Source organism: Microcebus murinus, chromosome 18, assembly GCF_040939455.1.
Source record: "Microcebus murinus isolate Inina chromosome 18, M.murinus_Inina_mat1.0, whole genome shotgun sequence".
NCBI lineage: Eukaryota > Metazoa > Chordata > Mammalia > Primates > Cheirogaleidae > Microcebus > Microcebus murinus.
In genome coordinates, this window is record NC_134121.1 from 31418510 (window position 1) to 31434975 (window position 16466).

The window sequence follows — 16466 nt, forward strand, 5'->3', positions numbered from 1 at the left end:
CTGGTCTTGTCCTCAGTCAGAATGATGAGAGCCAGCAGCTTCTAGAGACAGCCAAGCAGAACGCTGGTCCTCAAGAGACTAGGAAGGTGTGAGGGCAAGAGTTGTATTTTATTTTCCAGCCCCACCTCTTTATGTGACACTCCAGTGGTTAACTGTTGTTGAACCTGAATATTAATCCAAACTTGGGGGACAAAAGAGAAGGTAAAGAATATTTCTCTTGGTTAATACCAAATAGTTCTAAATTATTGTTTCATTAATTCCAAGACCCATTATTGTTTTATAGCATAACTATGAGATCAAAAAATGGATTGAATGATTACCCTGTCTCAAGTTCATTTTAAAAAGAGTTAATGTTTAAGTCATAGGACAGGAGGCTTATGTTATGTATCTAATTCTGTAATTACTTTTAAAAATTATTTTTAACTGGTCCCCAATTAAAAATCCAATATAGCGTACTGTAGTTAATTATGTACCAATGCCCAGAATGGTAATTTTTTTTTAGACTTTAATATAGAACCCCTGTCATTCATTCAGAGTAAAAAACTTCGGTTTGATTAACCTTAGCAATATAGGACAAGAGCTATGACTACTTCTTCCTGTTGAGAGAAAATCAGTTCAAAGATCATCTAAGGATTCACCCTCTCCAAGCAAATTTTCCCTCAAAAGATACATAGCAAAACACTGCCTACCCATTTAGAACCAAATGTATGGAAGTAATCCCAGTTTCTGTTTCTTTTTTAGACCATTGTTTTATTCACCATATCCAATCTTGTCAGCAAGAGTCTGCTTAGAGAAATGGTCCTGGTGTGAACCTAACAGGCAATGGTGAATAAAAGAAAGATAAAACTCACTGGCCAAATCTGGCAATGATTACAGAAATGAATCCAGAAAATTACAGCTTGGGAGTTTCTGTACAGTACATCATTGTACCCCACGGAAACTATTTCTGAAGAAGGAATTAGACTTACAACTACAACAGAAGCCAACACTGTGGGTCAAGAATACGGAATCCAAACAGCCCTTTACCCACACAGACCAAGTTGAGCTTGGCTAGTGCATTCATAGCTGGAAAGTGGCATACCTCCCTGGCTGCTTTCTGCACAAACCGCTCATCAGTGACCCGGAAGGCCCGGCACAGGGCCTCAGCAGGATCATGGGGGAACATCTCCTGGCGTACTAAGTTAACATGGAGGTGAACGGAGGCATAAATGGCAGCATCCACTCCCCCATGGCCATCAAACACTGCAAAGTAAGCTTGTTCTTCCTGGTCCTGTCAATAGAAACATAACAGTTAAGGGAGTTGGGTATAGAATGATTCAATTGAACCAAGCCCCTGGAATCACTGTTGTCCATCCTTCTCCTCTACTACATTTGTCCCTGAGAATAATGAGACTAATTGTTTCTCTTTTCTAACATGCCTGATCGACTGCTGAAGTACCTGCAATATTAGGGCATCTGTGTTTACACACCAGAACACTGGAACACATCATGCCCAATTAGCTCAGGCTGAAGTGCCTTCTCTCTCTGTGAAAGTTGTTGTCTTGTACCATGGAAACCACCCACATACATTTGCTTCTAAATTGCTGTTACAAGTTGGAGAGAAGGGGAGGAAAAAGAAGGTATGAGGAGGATTGAGCAAAAGCTGTTCTAGATTGAGTGCTTTTTTCAAAATACAAGTATTTTAATAGTAAAATTAGAACCTGAGAACAATAGAAAATAATAGGCCTTCCAGCACAAGGCCAATTTTGTTCAGGTTTAAAATACATAAAGACATGAGAGCATATATATGTTTCTAAACTATAATACCTCTTTCATAAATCATTCATAGTCACCTTGAACTCTCACCATAAATAGCACAGAATCTCTAAACTAGTTAACCAAATTTGAACCACATCAAATGGTTCAAGCCCAAATTCTCTGTGTGGCTGACCACTTTGCCTCTTCCCATGATCCAAGATTTAGCTTCAGATTCTTTTGCAAAGGCAACTGCTAAGGGATCTTCCAACTCTGTGCTTTGTCTTGACAAAAGAAACCTAGATTACATTTCAACCATTACATAGTTTGCTTCCTCATCATCAACTCAAGTGTTTAAATCTCAGATCTGTCTCACTTAGATTTGTGACTCCCTGAACTCTCACTGAGTCCTGAGCTCTTATTAGGCAACAGTACGTGATGGTTTTCATTTGCCTTTTGACTACTTTTTCCTTAGGCTCTTAGAGGAATCCAAGCCCTGTTATTGAATCTTGAGCAAATCATATAATTTTCTTCTGTCAATTAGGGATGAGTTGCTATCTCATGGGGATTTGGAAGGGCTACTAAAACAACAGGTATATCTGTGCTTTGAAAAAGTTCTTTTTAAAGGGTATATATTACATTTACAAAAGTACCAAATATAATGCCCATAGAATAACACCCAAATACTATGAAATCTATGTCTAATACAAATATTACAACTAGTTCATTTAGCAATTTAATGTCACTGAAGACTGATTAAACAGAACTATCTAGAAATAACCCTACATGTGGAATTTCTATATCCACTAAAGCAGTACTCATTTTTAAGCAACTCAATATAGCATCAGAAGAAACAAAAGGGAACCAAGTGGATTTCTTTAAAAAAAAAAATAGTATAGCTTCTTTTCCAAAAAACAAAAAAAACATTTACTGATTTTTTTCTTTTTTTTTTAAATAGAATTTTGCATTGTAGATTTACTGATGTTTACTAATGTTTTCCGTACAATAATGTTTGATAATTTAGGCTAATAGAGAAGTGTAAAGAAGGAAATAGACTCAGTTGCCTAATGGATAAGGCATCAAAAAAAAAAAAAAAGATAAAAAAAATAATAAAAAAAGAAGGAAATAAATAATCACCTATAATCCCACCATCCACAGATAACTAGTCTTTTTTATATACATACATTTTTTTTTTTGAGACAGGGTCTCGCTCTGTCACCCAGGCTAGAGTGCAGTGGCATCATCATAGCTCACTGCAAGCTCAAAGTCCTGGACTCAAGCCATCTTCCTGCCTCAGCCTCCCAAGCAGCTGGGACTATGGGCATCCATCACCACACCCAGCTAATTTTTCTGGTTTTTTGTAGAGACGGGGTCTCACTCTTGCTCAGGCTAGTCTCAAACTCCTGGCCTCAAGCAATCCTCCTCCCTCGGCCTCCCAAAGTGCTAGGATTACAAGCATGAGCCCCTGCACCAAGCCTACATGCATATTTGTTAAATCAAATTAGGATCATACTGTGCATAATATTTTATATCCTGCTTTGCCATTTATCGTATCATTAGCATTTCCCCATGTCATTAAGTGTTAAAGACATTATTTTCAGTGGCTTATATATCTATGAGCATATCAGTTATTCCCTTTTATGATTTAGATCATCTTCAATTTTATTATAAATAATCTTATATAAAATATTTAGGTCAAACAAAACATAGATGACTTTTCTGTATTTCTGTTTTCTTATAATAAAGAATTAAAAGTGGAATTACCACATCAAAGGATGTGAAAATCTATGTTTCTAAATATATTTAGAAACATTGCTCTCAAAGCCTGGTTCACTATACCAAGGTGCTCCTTTCTGAGTTAGGCCTCTAGGTTGATTTTGAAATTAGAAGGCAAAATAAAAATCAACCAAGTCAACACACAACAGTAATGCCCTTAAATATAATGTCTAAGTGGGTATGGTGACATAGGACACAGTGATGCAAGAGCCTTTTGGGTTACAATTGCACGGGCATGGTACTGGCAACATAGACATCAGCTGATCCATCTTTATAACATAAGCACCAGTTACCAACCCACCATTACTGCTGATTAGACCTTGACAGCTAAAATTTAAATTTAGCTCCTAAATGAAGGAAATGTTGTGCTTTGTATAAATTACTACATTGTAATTTTTAAGTTATGGACTTGAGTGAAGAAAAGAGGCAAATGACAGGCAAAGGAAACAAACCTACTTCTGTTTGCATTAACATAATATATTTAATAAAAAAGAAGAGAAAGTTAACAAGAAAATAGTTATTAAGCTGACAAAGCTCATATGGATCCAATTTGTCAGTCACAGAGATTCATGAAATGTAATTCCAGCTACTTTCCTATCTCAGAGGCCAAGATTTTAAAAAGAAAATCACATGAAATCAGAAAACTGTCTCAGACTTAAATCATTCTTTTATGTTTGTGTTTGTATTGCTTTGGCAGCATAGCAGTATGAAAACTTAATAAACACCGTTTGATTATACTATAGAAATAGTTTCCTTTAAAAAAATAGCTTTATTGAGATACAGTTTTGGGGTTTTTTTTGCTTTTGTTTTTTGTTTATTTTTTGCTTATACAGACCATAGAATAGCTCTGGAAGATTACGCAAGAAACTCTCTTGCCTTTGTGGAGGGGAATTGAGTATATAGAAGACTAGGATAATGAGAGAGATTTTTATTTTCCCAATTTTGAACCATATGAATGCATTACCTATTCAAAATAACATAAAATAAATACTTCCTTTTCCATTGTCTAATGCAAGCAAATTTGTGCCACTTTGCATTGAGTCCTTGTCTAACCTATGAGAGATACTATTAGAAATATATCAGAAGTTCTCCTTTTCTAACAGGACCATGAAGGTGTTTGTTTTGTGTTTTAAATCTCACTGACTCTCCAGAAGTGCCCTTTACCTCTAGGTTGAAGAGCATATTAAAGTCAGGAATGCAGACATGTTTGTCCTCCATTTTCCTGCGCATGTTTTTGATGGCATGGATTGATGTCTCATAATAAAGCTGGGGTCTCCTGCGGAGAGGGAAGTCTTTCACCCAGCTGCAGCAAATCTCGTGTAGTTTGCTGAAGACAGAACGGGCCAATTTCACTGTCTCAATCTCTGTGAAAGAAACACAGAAACCCCCAATGAAGAGCCTTGTAAAACTGCTTTTCAATTGCTTTCTTGGTAAAGACAGAAGTAGGTCACCTAAGTCAGGTTCCTCCTTAATAGAAATTCATCCTTCTCAAGAAAAATGAAATGCTTCTGAAGAAAGAAAATGACAACCTGTCTAGTAGAAAATCATCAGCCAGCAGCTGTCATCAAGATACCCTTATGTCCTGAGGAGAAAACCTGTGGCCAGGGCTGGACCTATTCCTAGGCTCGATTTCTTCCAGCCCGGGAAGTGCTCTGGCCACACTGCTCTCCAGTTCAGAGCACTGGTTCCTCTTTGGTTGGCTGCTATGGTATCACCTGGACAGCCAAGCCTCCTCTGCTTAGAAGAATGACTGCAATGTGAACAGTGGTTATCCAGCTACCTGGAATATGAAAGACCTATGAAAACAGCTTACAAACTATAGGAATAAAAAGGTTTACCTTGATTACCATTTGTCTTTGTCTCTCCCTTTCTTCCTGACCTCCTTTAGACCCAGTTCCCTAACTTTTCTCTTCTATAAATGACCATTATTTGGAACTGAATTATATATTTTTGCTACCTGATGTATTTGTTTATTAAAATTTTAGGCAGTAGTTTAAATAGTTTAGCTAGTAGGTTAACAAATGAGCTAAAAGTTTTATATTTCCCTAAGGAAAAAGTACTTAAATTCTGTCTATATGTGTGACCCTGGATAGAACAAAGGGGAGCAGTCTGCTACATCACCTGAAGTCTGCTATTGACCTCTGAGGCAGAGTAGACTAGCTGACTTCTGGGGCAGACTTGTGTCCCTCAGTATATGAACAGGTGTGTAAGCCTGTTAAGCAACACTGAATGGACTGAAGAGATTGTATCTCACATCATTTTACCTTCCACTCAGGTTGTCCTCCACTTAAACTGCAGCTGTTGAAATAACCAAGGGGAGATTAGGTTTTCTCAGGCCAGTATTTTAAAGGGTCCTCCTACATCTCAGGTAAAAAAAAATTTAGAACTTAAAATTTGTTTTAGTTTACTAAATCAGATATAGCTTGACAGCCTGAGGAAATATGTGCCAGATGGGCAATGGCTACACATGCCTCCTCCAATCTAGAACACAAATCCCAAAGAAGAGAGACTGTATGTTCTAGAACAACCTGGTAACTTGGATTCCCAATTTTATTCCAAGTCCTGCCTTTCCCTTAATCTGTGACTACATTTACCTGTTTTCTTATTCAAAATTCTTTTTAAAATGACTGTATTCGAAAAGCTGATCAAGTTTTTGTTCCTTTTTTCTCCTCATTAACATAGCACAGGGTGGTAAATCCTGTTTTGTGCTTTGTCCCCCTTAACATTTTTATATAACTGAAGATCAAGGGTACACTTGAAAGAGAAGAGAAGTTCAAAGAGCAAATACAGCCTGAGGAGATATGTACAAGAAGAAAACTGAGACCAATAGACAACATTTTGACCGTTTTGAGCAACTCCAATTTTTTTTAAGCACTAGCTTTCAGCCATCAATTACCTACTTGGATCACTCCAACCCCTCTGGTCCCTGCAGTATTATTGCCCCCCAATGCAGACCCCGAGATGGATATGTCCTCATTTGACTCAATCATAACAGAAGATTACAAAACAATCAAGTGAATTTAGAAACTCTGAGGAAGAATGGGGTGGGGCAAAACAAATAACTGATATTAACTATCAGGATAGTTCCTAGATTCCCAGATAATAATATAAACCATTATATCATTCTTTGTTTTGTATGTTGCTCTTATTATATAGACTTGTGCTGTCCAAAAAGAGAACTACTAACTACATATGGCTATTTAAGTTAGCCAGAAACAATGGTGCATGCCTGTAAGTCCCACCTATTCAGGAGGCTCTCTTGAGCCCAGGAGTTCGAGGCTGTCATGCACTATAATCACACCTATAATAATCGCACTGCTGTCTAGCCTGGGCAACATATTAATAGCAAGACTCGGCTCTTAAAAAAATAATTAAATAAAATTTAAAATTTGGTTTTTGGGTCATAACCACATGTGTTTGGTTTTAGGTCATAACCACATGTGTTTAATAACCACATGCGGCTAGAGGTCACCACATTGGACAACGCCGGTAGGGAGCATTTCCATCATTGTGCTACCTATTGGACAGAGCTGGTATAGATAGATTAAATTGGTTATAGGAAACAATACCAGTTTCCTCTAACATTTGGTAAACCACTAGGTCTGTTCATGTCCCCTCCCTGGTGCTCCCTCCATCATGTTCCCTGACATTTGTTTATACCATCTATTATAGCTCTTAACCACATTTTGTAATAATAGATAACATTTATTGAGTATTTGCTACATTCTATGTCTGTAGAACATATCACAAATAGGTGAAACTATTCTCAGTCCTAGGTCTATCTGACTCTAAAGTCCATGCTCTTCATATCCCAAATCGGACTATAGATAAAAACTGTCTTAATTGTCTTTGATTAGCCATAGTGTAGTCCCTAGCAGACAGCAGGGGCTCATTAGATGTTTACTGAGTAAATGAATATGCAAACTTATATAAATTAATCACCATTAAAATATTAAAATATGTATATGCTTCTTGATTGTCTTCTGCTTCATCTCTCCATCTCTTTCTACAATGGTACCACTCTCTTTCAGTTACTAAAACCTTAAACTATGTTTTAATACCAGAAGGACTAGTTTTCCTACCTATAATTCTTAATTTTAAAAGATGTCACTTGGGACCCGGGCTTGATGGCTCACACCTGGAATCCCAGCACTTTGCGAAGCCAAGGCGGGAGGATCACTTGAGGCCAGGAATTCAAGACCAGCCTGGGCAACATAGCAATGCCTTGTCTCTACAAAAAAATTAAAAAGTCAGCCAGGGAAGGTGGCATGCACCTATAGTCCTAGCTACTTGGGAGGGTGAGGTGGGAGGATCACTTGAGCCCAGGAGTTCGAGGCTGCAGTGAGCTACGGATCACATCAGTGCACTCCAGCCTGGGTGAGAGAGCAAGACACTGTCTCTTTAAAAAAAAAGTCACTTGGGTAGTTTGACACTTATTTTTCCTTTCTAATCATTTTGCCACATTTGGGCAGAAGATCATGTTGCTATTATGTTTGGGATCACATTGAATTTATAGATTAATTTGTAAAAATTGACTTTTTTCATATTGAGTCTTATCTAGGAATGAATTATATTGTTTTATTTAAATCCTTTTTATGTTGCTCAAGAGTTTTAATACAGGTCCTTCATATTTCTTAATCACTTTATTTTTGGTCATTTTTTTTGCCATTTTGAATCAGAACTTTGCTTTAAAGTGTCCTTTGAAACCTAGCAGACATTCCTCTTTCTTTCAGTAACATTTCCTTCTTTACCCTCAGTCCGTGTGCATCTGGGGGCAAAACATATGATTCAGGTCTAGCCAATTACAGAATCACATTCTTCTGGCCACAGTGATTGGTTCAGGAATGGGAAATGGTCCAAACTGGGCTGATTAGAGTGAATCCTGTGAAAAATATAAGAGCAACTGAGGAAATGGACTCTTGGTTTCCTGCTCAAGTTGAACTTGGGCAAATGAAGACCTAGCACTCCTAAGAACTCATCTTGCCACCACATGGAGCCTGAAAATAAAATCAAGATGAAAGGGAGTACAGCTGAGAGTTGGAGAAATGCTAAGTAAGGACTGCTGATGTCATTCGAAGTCTTGAATCCAGCTGTGTGGCCCTTAGCCTGAGGGGTAGCCCATAAATTCTGTTTTGCTGAAGCCACACAAATGGAGTTGTGTTTTGTGGTCACTTACCATGAAAAAGTTCCTCAGTATACATTAAGCATAAAAGATTAGTTTGAGCCAAATTTTGTCCTATGATGTCCAAGTTATAGCCTACTGTAAGAATATTTTTAAAATTAGGAATGGATATTAAACATTATCAAATGCTTCTTTTGGCATCTTTAGAGGCTATTCTGTTTAATTTTCTTTTAACCTATTGATATTAAATTATGCTAATAGACTTCCTGATATTTTTGTTTTGTTCAACTGCTGTTTCTCCAGTACAATACTGAGCATATGGTAGGCCCTCAATAAAATATTCATTGAATGAATTAACTGTTGTACTCAATATACAAATATTTTAAGGTTTTTAAACCAAGACCAGTCTCCTTTTTTAGTTTTGTCTGAGGCAGGTTTTGATATCAGTATTATTATATTACACAAATTGTCCTTCTTTCCTTGTGTAATCAGAGCATTCATTTTAAAAAGCATTGGAATTACCTGTCTCTGATCATTTGAAAATGTTCACCTATAGAATTATATGTACTGTGACCTTTTGAGGAGATAGCTCCTTGACAATTTTCTGAATCTCTTTCTTCTTAGCTAAACTTTGTTAATTTATATTTTTCTAGAAAATATCCAGATTTTCTTTTTCTTTTTTTCTCTTTTTTTTTTTCGAGACAGAGTCTTACTCTGTTGCCCAGGATAGAGTGCTTTGGCATCAGCCTAGCTCACAGCAACCTCAAACTCCTGGGCTCAAGTGATCATCCTGCCTCAGCCTCCCAGAGTGCTAGGATTACAGGAATGGGCCACTGCACCCGGCCCAAGTTTTCAATTTATTTATACAAATTTTCTAATTCTTTTAATTTGCTCTGTATTAGTGTCCTTTTCCCCTTCTTGTTTTTTATTTTTACACTGTGATATTTCAAATTGGTTTTAGGTTGCCTGGACAAGAGTTACATCCACTACACTGAATTTGTACCAAGTCAGATATACAAGGTCACTTAGCAAACATTCTGTTAGGGATGACGTAAACATGAAAAGAACTTTAAGGACTTTTTTTAAAGTCTGTTTTTGGAAACAACCAAGAAGAGAGACAAAAGGCACTTCAGTGGGGACTTTAAGCCAGTGACAGCAGGCCTTATTCAATGTGCTCATTCAGCCCTCTGATGTATGGATAAACACAATATGCCTTATAGAGTTTCTCCTCAGTGCAGTTCACAGAGTGACTTGGGTTAAATAAATTAAAGATTTGCAAATAGAGTGATAATAGATCAATCTAAATCATAGCAATAACATAGAGACATTCCTGGGTAATCTCTTGGAAACATTTAAAATCAAACTAACCCATGATATCCACCAAAAGAAAAACTCTTAATTTCACTTTTGCTATCTTATGGGGTATAGAAAATTCTCCCAAAGCAGGCATATAGGACAACACTTCAATCTTGCAACAGTAAGTATAACTCCTTCTTCGGGGAGTGGTGTAGGACATCAGTATATAAATAATTGCTGCTTGAAATGGAAAAATAAAATTTTTAAAAAGGAGTGCAAAAAAGTGAAAATTATCCAAAGTAGTAGTCTATCCCCTCACAGCTGTAAATTACTCATCAGTTCTTAATGTCACTGCACTGAGCTGGAGCTGAACCCAGCCATTACACTGGCTAGAATGAGGCAGAATAGTTAACCTGTCTGCCTTTGCATTATAGGGGTTTTACTTTATGCATTAGTACCAGAGGAAAGACCAGTGCTTTGGAATCCTATCCAGCTTGACTCTGGAATAATTTGGTTCTAGGTGAATCACTCTCAGTAAAAACAAGAAGAGTAATTCCTTCCTTGCCAATTTTCTGTCAAAAACAATCTAGAAAGAAAACGGAAGAAAAGGAATGTTTACTTTTATATCTGCTTCACATTCTCTGGAATCTAGCTTTTCTGATTCATTATATGCTTTGCTCCTTATGTACCACTTTTAAAGGCAAATGCTTTAAATAGAACAAATAGCATGAAATATTAAAATTTCTTAACAATTTTGAGGAATAGTTCCCTAATTTTTACCAAAAAATTTTTTTAGATCCTGTCAAATATGTAAAAGCCTAAGATATTAATAAATATGCCTTTATTAAGAAATAGAGCTTCTTAGTTAAAAGGGGATATGAAGAAAAAAATAAAGAAAAAAAGAGATAGAGTCTCATTATTTTCCTGGGAGCGTTTGGGAAGATGTACAATGATCCATGCGATTAGACATATTAATATTTGTCATAAAGAGCTCTATTTATTGGCAAATACAAAATTTAATACAATTAATGAGAAATTTTGTTACAACTGATTTCTTGAATTTTTAAATCTTTTTACTTGGATTCTTGAAAGTAAGCTAAAAATTTTAAATAGGTTTTGGTCAAACTCTTCCTCCCCTCACCACTCGTCCTTTTGTTGTGTCTTCACGTTCCTCTTTCTAGTCTTTCCATTTATCTAGATATTACTCATGACAGTCTTCTATTGCTCCAATTGTCTTCCATATACTACTCTACCTTTTAAAAAATACCCTTGTATTTGTTTTCTTCCCTCCTTTTACTGATTAATTTGAAAAAAAATTTTTGTATTTTTTCCTCCTGCTACCAGTGGGTAAGTGTAATTAGATTTAGTATTTTGCAGGACCACTCATGCGTAGGCCACTACATATGAGAAGATTTTTAGTATTTTTAAACAAATTATGTAGAAAGGTACTCACCCACAGTCCCTTCTGTGCCATCGGTTTCCTTTGGGATATAATGTGCAGAAAGATCACTCTGAAGGACTTCATCTGACGTGGCTCTGGCTAAAGCAGCAGCCAAAAAGGAAGGGCAATTACTGAAAGAAAACAAATAAAAGGCTACTTTCAGCAAGAGAATTAGGAAGCCATACATTTCATATTATTAATAATTAAATGTTAATTATAATATCTCAAAACAAAATTATCCCTTTAAACAATATTCAACAAATATTTCTTGACTGCATATTGTATGGTAGGCACTCTAGGCACTGGGTATATATTAGCAAATATGGCTCCTGACCTCGTGGGGCTCACAGTCCAGTTAGGGAGACAGACGATAAACAAATAAACTAATAGTATAAAACTTAAATCAGTTTTATAAGTTTAAAACTTAAGTAAGTTTTAAACTCGGATAAGTTTTATAAAGGAAGCAAACAAATACAGTGACAAAGAATAGAGAATAGCATAGGTACAAACATTTTTTGAAAGCTTGGTATGTTCGAAGAACTGAAGAACATAAAGAACTGAAAGAAACCCAGAGGAGATGATGCACAGTGGGTAAGGGGAAAAATGACAGGGAATAAAGTCAGAAAAATAGGCAAAGGCCAGTTATATGAGCGTTTTAGACCATGATAAGGAATCTGGATTCTACTCCAAGCATAATGAGAATTCACGCAAGATTGTGAGCAATCTCTGGGAGGCTGAGGCAGAAGGATTGCTTGAGCTCAGGAGTTTAAGACCGGCCTGAGCCAAAGGTGAGACCCTCTCTCTACTAAAAATAGAAAAATTAGCCAGGTGTGGTGGCATGCACCCTGTAGTCCCAGCTACTCAGGAGGCTGAGGCAAGAGGATTGCTTGAGCTCAGGAGTTTGTGGTTGTAATGAACTATGATGACGCCCCTGTACTCTACCTAGAGCAACAGATTGAGACTCTGTCTCCAAAAACAAAACAAAACAAAAGGATTAAAAGAGGGAGATTAATAAGGAAATTGTTATAACCTAGGTGAGAAGGAAAAGAGTATATTTTAGCGAAAGAAAATATAGATTTGCTGATGATTAAATACAGAGGTGAGAGAGAAAAGAATAATTAAGTCTGAGTCCTGGATTTTGGTCTGAGCAAATAGATGTATGGTAGAATCATCTACCAAGATGGGGAAACCAGGAAAATAACAAGTTTGCGGAGGAAGTGGGGTAAAGTGGAAAACAAGAGTTCATTTTAACATGTTAAATCTGAAATATCTGTGAGATATCCTAGTAAAGGTGTCAAATGGTAATTGGATATTCTAGTATGGCACTTTGAATTGTTAGGAAATTTGGAAGTCATGAATGTATGGGTGATATTTAAAGCTATAATAACTGAAACAATCACACAGGAAGAAATATAAAAAGAGAATTACTTTGCATGAATGGCTTCTGTATGCCTCCTGGTTTCCCCTATTGGAATGAGATTATCTTATGCCTCACCATTGTTTGTTGGGCTATGTTGTGGGAAACAGGGTATCAAAATTGACTCTGTAGTTTATAGGTTTTCAGATCAAGTAGAACAGCCAGGGAGCTATTATCAAGAAACCATATCCTAGCCCCACAGGCTGCCCCTGGCATACATGCCTCCTACAGCCCAGGCCTAAGTAACAGCTCTGTGAGCCACCCCTGCAGACATGCCCCCAGGCTCGTGAAATGATTACCCACCTGTGCCCATAAATGATTACCCCCTGCTGCACTGAGAAACAGTGCAGCAGGCCTGCCTTCTGTAGGACATGCCCCCCACAGTTGTCCAGTGTCCCCACGCCTACACTCAGGGCCTGAGAAGCAGCCTGGAGGTTCTGTTTCTGGCAGACACACCTCTAGGCCTTCCCATGATCAAGGCCTGAGAAACAGCCTAGAGGCTGACCCCGGACGGACATGCCTCTGCACTGGCTAAGCAACCACACACCTGTGGCCCCAGCCACAGTAAAAGCCTGCAGCCCCATCCCTAGCAAGCTAGACACCAAGTAGGCTGATCCACCATGTGAGCACACATACCGCTGACCTGAGAAATAGCCCAGTGAATCTACCTCCAGCAAAGCTACACCACCACCACACAAACTCTCACAGCCTAGACCACTGAGACACTCAAAAACATCACTAGCGTAAATTACAGCTAAAGAAACTATGCTAAGACTACACTACTGCATCCACCTAGAACCAAAGCCAACATACCCCACCCAACTGGCACACTAAGACCCATCTATACACATAAGTCTTTTCCTACAAAACCTACTCCATAAAAATGGAAGAGGCAGCTGTTCCACCAGATGCATAGAAATCATTGTAGAGACACATCAAACATGAACAAGCAATGAAACATGACACCTCCAAAGGAACACAGAAATTTTCCAGTAACAGACCCTAGTCATAAGGAAATATATGACATACCAGAAACAGAATTCAAAATAATTATTTAAAACTTAAGATGAGGTCTTGCTATGTAGCCCCAGCTGGAGTGCAGTGGCTATTCACAGGCACAGTCCTACTACTGATCAGCACAGCAGTTTTAACTTGCTCTGTTTCTGACCTGAGCTGGTTCACACCTCCTTAAGCAACCTAATGTTCCCTCACTCCCAGAACATCACCATATTGATGCCAGACTTAGTAAGAACATACAGTGGGCATAGCACTCTATACCTCAGAACTTCTGGACTCAAGTGATCCTCCTATCTCAACTTCCCAAGTACCTGAGACTGCAGGTACATGCCAACACATCCAGCTGAAAATAATAATCTCAAGGAAACTCAGTGAGATGCAAGAGAATAAAGATAGACAACAAAATTGGGAAAACAATTTACAATTTGAATGAGAAATTCAACAAAAAGATAGATACCATAAAAAAGTACCAAACAGGATGGGCACAATGGCTCATGCTCGTAATCCTAGCACTCTGGGAGGCCGAGGTGGGAGAATCGCTTGAGGCCAGGAGTTCAAGACCAGCATGAGGAAGAGAACCCATCTATACTAAAAAATAGAAAAAAAATTAGCCAGGTGTTGTGGTGCTCACCTGTAGTCCCAGATATTTGGGAGACTGAGGCAGGAGGATTGCTTGCTTGGGCCCAGGAGTTTGAGGTTGCAGTGAGCTGGGATGATGCCACTGCACTGTACCTGGGATGACAGAGTAAGACTCTGTCTCAAAAAGAAGAAGAAGAAGAAAAAAACAGAAATCTTAGAGCTGGATAATTCAATGAATGAAATGAAATCAAATGGAAAATACAACTAAGAGCTTCAACAACAGGCTAAACCAAGCAGAAGAAAGAATTTCTGGACTTGAAGACAGGTATTGTGAAATAACTCAGGCAGACCGAGAAAGGAAGTAAGGAAGGAAAGAGAGAGAGAGAGGAGAGAAAAGGAAGAAAGGAAGGAAGGAAGGAAAAAAAGAAAGAAAGGCAGGAAAAAAAGGAAGGAGAGGGAGGGAAGGAAGGGAGAGAGGGAAGAAAGAAGGGAGGAAGGAGAATTAAAGAATTTAAAAGAATGAAGAAAGCCTACAGGATTTATGGGATACAAGTAAGCAAACAAATATTCCCATTATTGGTGTTCCAGATGGAAAAGAAAAAGGAAAAGGTGTAGGAGACATGTTTAATGAAATAATAGTTGAAAACTTCCCAAGTCTTGGGAGAGAGGACATCCAGATCCAAGAAGCTCAATTCCCAGATAGATTCAGCCCAAACATGTCTCTCCAAGACACATTATAGTCAAATTGCCAATAGTCAAAGACAAAGAATTCGAAAAACAGCAAGAGAAAAGCATTAAGTCACATATAAGGGAATCTCCATTAGACTTGCAGCAGACTTCTCAGTGGAAACCACATAGTCCAGTAGGGATTCAGATGATATTCAAAGTACAGAAAAAAAGAAAAAAAAAACCTGACAGCCAAGAATATTATACTGAGTAAAGCTATCCTTTAGGAATAGAAATAAAATCTTTCTCAAACAAGCAAAAACTAAGGGAATTCATCAGCACTAGACCAACCTTATAAGAATTATTCAAGGGACTCTCATGTCTCGAAGCAAAAAGATGATAATCACCATAATGAAAACATGCAAAATTATAAAATTCACTGATAGAGCCAGTACACAAAGAAAAGAGAAAGGAATCAAACCTTATCACTACAGAAAACCGCCCAACCATGAAAATAAACAGTAAGAGAGGAGGTAAGGAACAAAAAATATACAAAATTCAGAAAAAAAATAAGTCCTCACCTATCAATAATAACCTTGAATGTAAATGGATTAAATCCCCCAATTAAAAGATATAGAGTAGCAGAGATTCTAGCAGAAATTAGAGGAAAGAAGCAAGAAGACGAGCATACAGCGGACAAGGGCCAGAAGGAGGGGTACCTGAGACCCCAGGAGACTCCACGGGAGGAGGCTGTGGAGGAGAACTGGAGGCTGAGATCACTGGAGCAGCCCGGAGACCAGCGGCAAGGGTAGGTGGATTTGCTGTTTCCCCTCCCCTGCATTTGGGACTGCTGGTGGGCTCCCCAGCGGGTGGAGAGACCTGCGGACACCAGCCCAGAGACCGCCGCCGCCGCCAGCCAGTGGTGAGCGTGTAGCAGACATGGCACCAGGTTCCCAACTTCCTCCGGGCACCTCCGTGTGCACGGACCCGAGCCGCGCGGCAGGCGCCATATTGCCTCCTCCTCCTCTCCGCCGACCCTACCCGCGGCTGCCCAGAGAGACAATACAGCCACAGCCCGAGGCACCTCCAGGGAATGGGACCTTCCCTCTTGGGACCGTACAGCTGACTCAGGGGAACTCAGACTGTGAGCTCCCTACCCACCCGCCCTCCCAGGTGCTGCTGGCACTGAGTTCCCAGGAGAACGGTGCTGACTCAGAGGCTGAGAGACATAGACCCAGCTTGGGCTCCCTGTGGGTGAATTGGGACCGGAAATCGTCTCCCTGGTGGGGATACAGTTTGAACTCTGGGACCCAGAGGTCGGACCTGCAGACCAGATCCCCTACACCGAGGGCTAGCATTGCCCAGGGCACAGAAAGGTTATACATGAACAGCCTACTGAGGTGTGTGTGCCTCCAAGG

The 16466-nt window shown here is 38.8% G+C and overlaps 1 protein-coding gene across 1 annotated transcript in view; it reads right to left on the minus strand.

Annotated features, from left to right (window-relative positions):
* The window catches only part of PPM1E (protein phosphatase, Mg2+/Mn2+ dependent 1E), a 213025-nt gene that overhangs the window by 11029 nt on the left and 185530 nt on the right, over positions 1 to 16466 (minus strand). The window contains exons 2-4 of the mRNA XM_012767712.3: positions 11382 to 11500; positions 4675 to 4874; positions 1082 to 1270 (exon numbers count right to left, since the gene is read on the minus strand). Coding sequence (XP_012623166.1) covers positions 1082 to 1270; positions 4675 to 4874; positions 11382 to 11500 — 508 coding nt within the window. The remainder of the gene's footprint in view (positions 1 to 1081; positions 1271 to 4674; positions 4875 to 11381; positions 11501 to 16466) is intronic.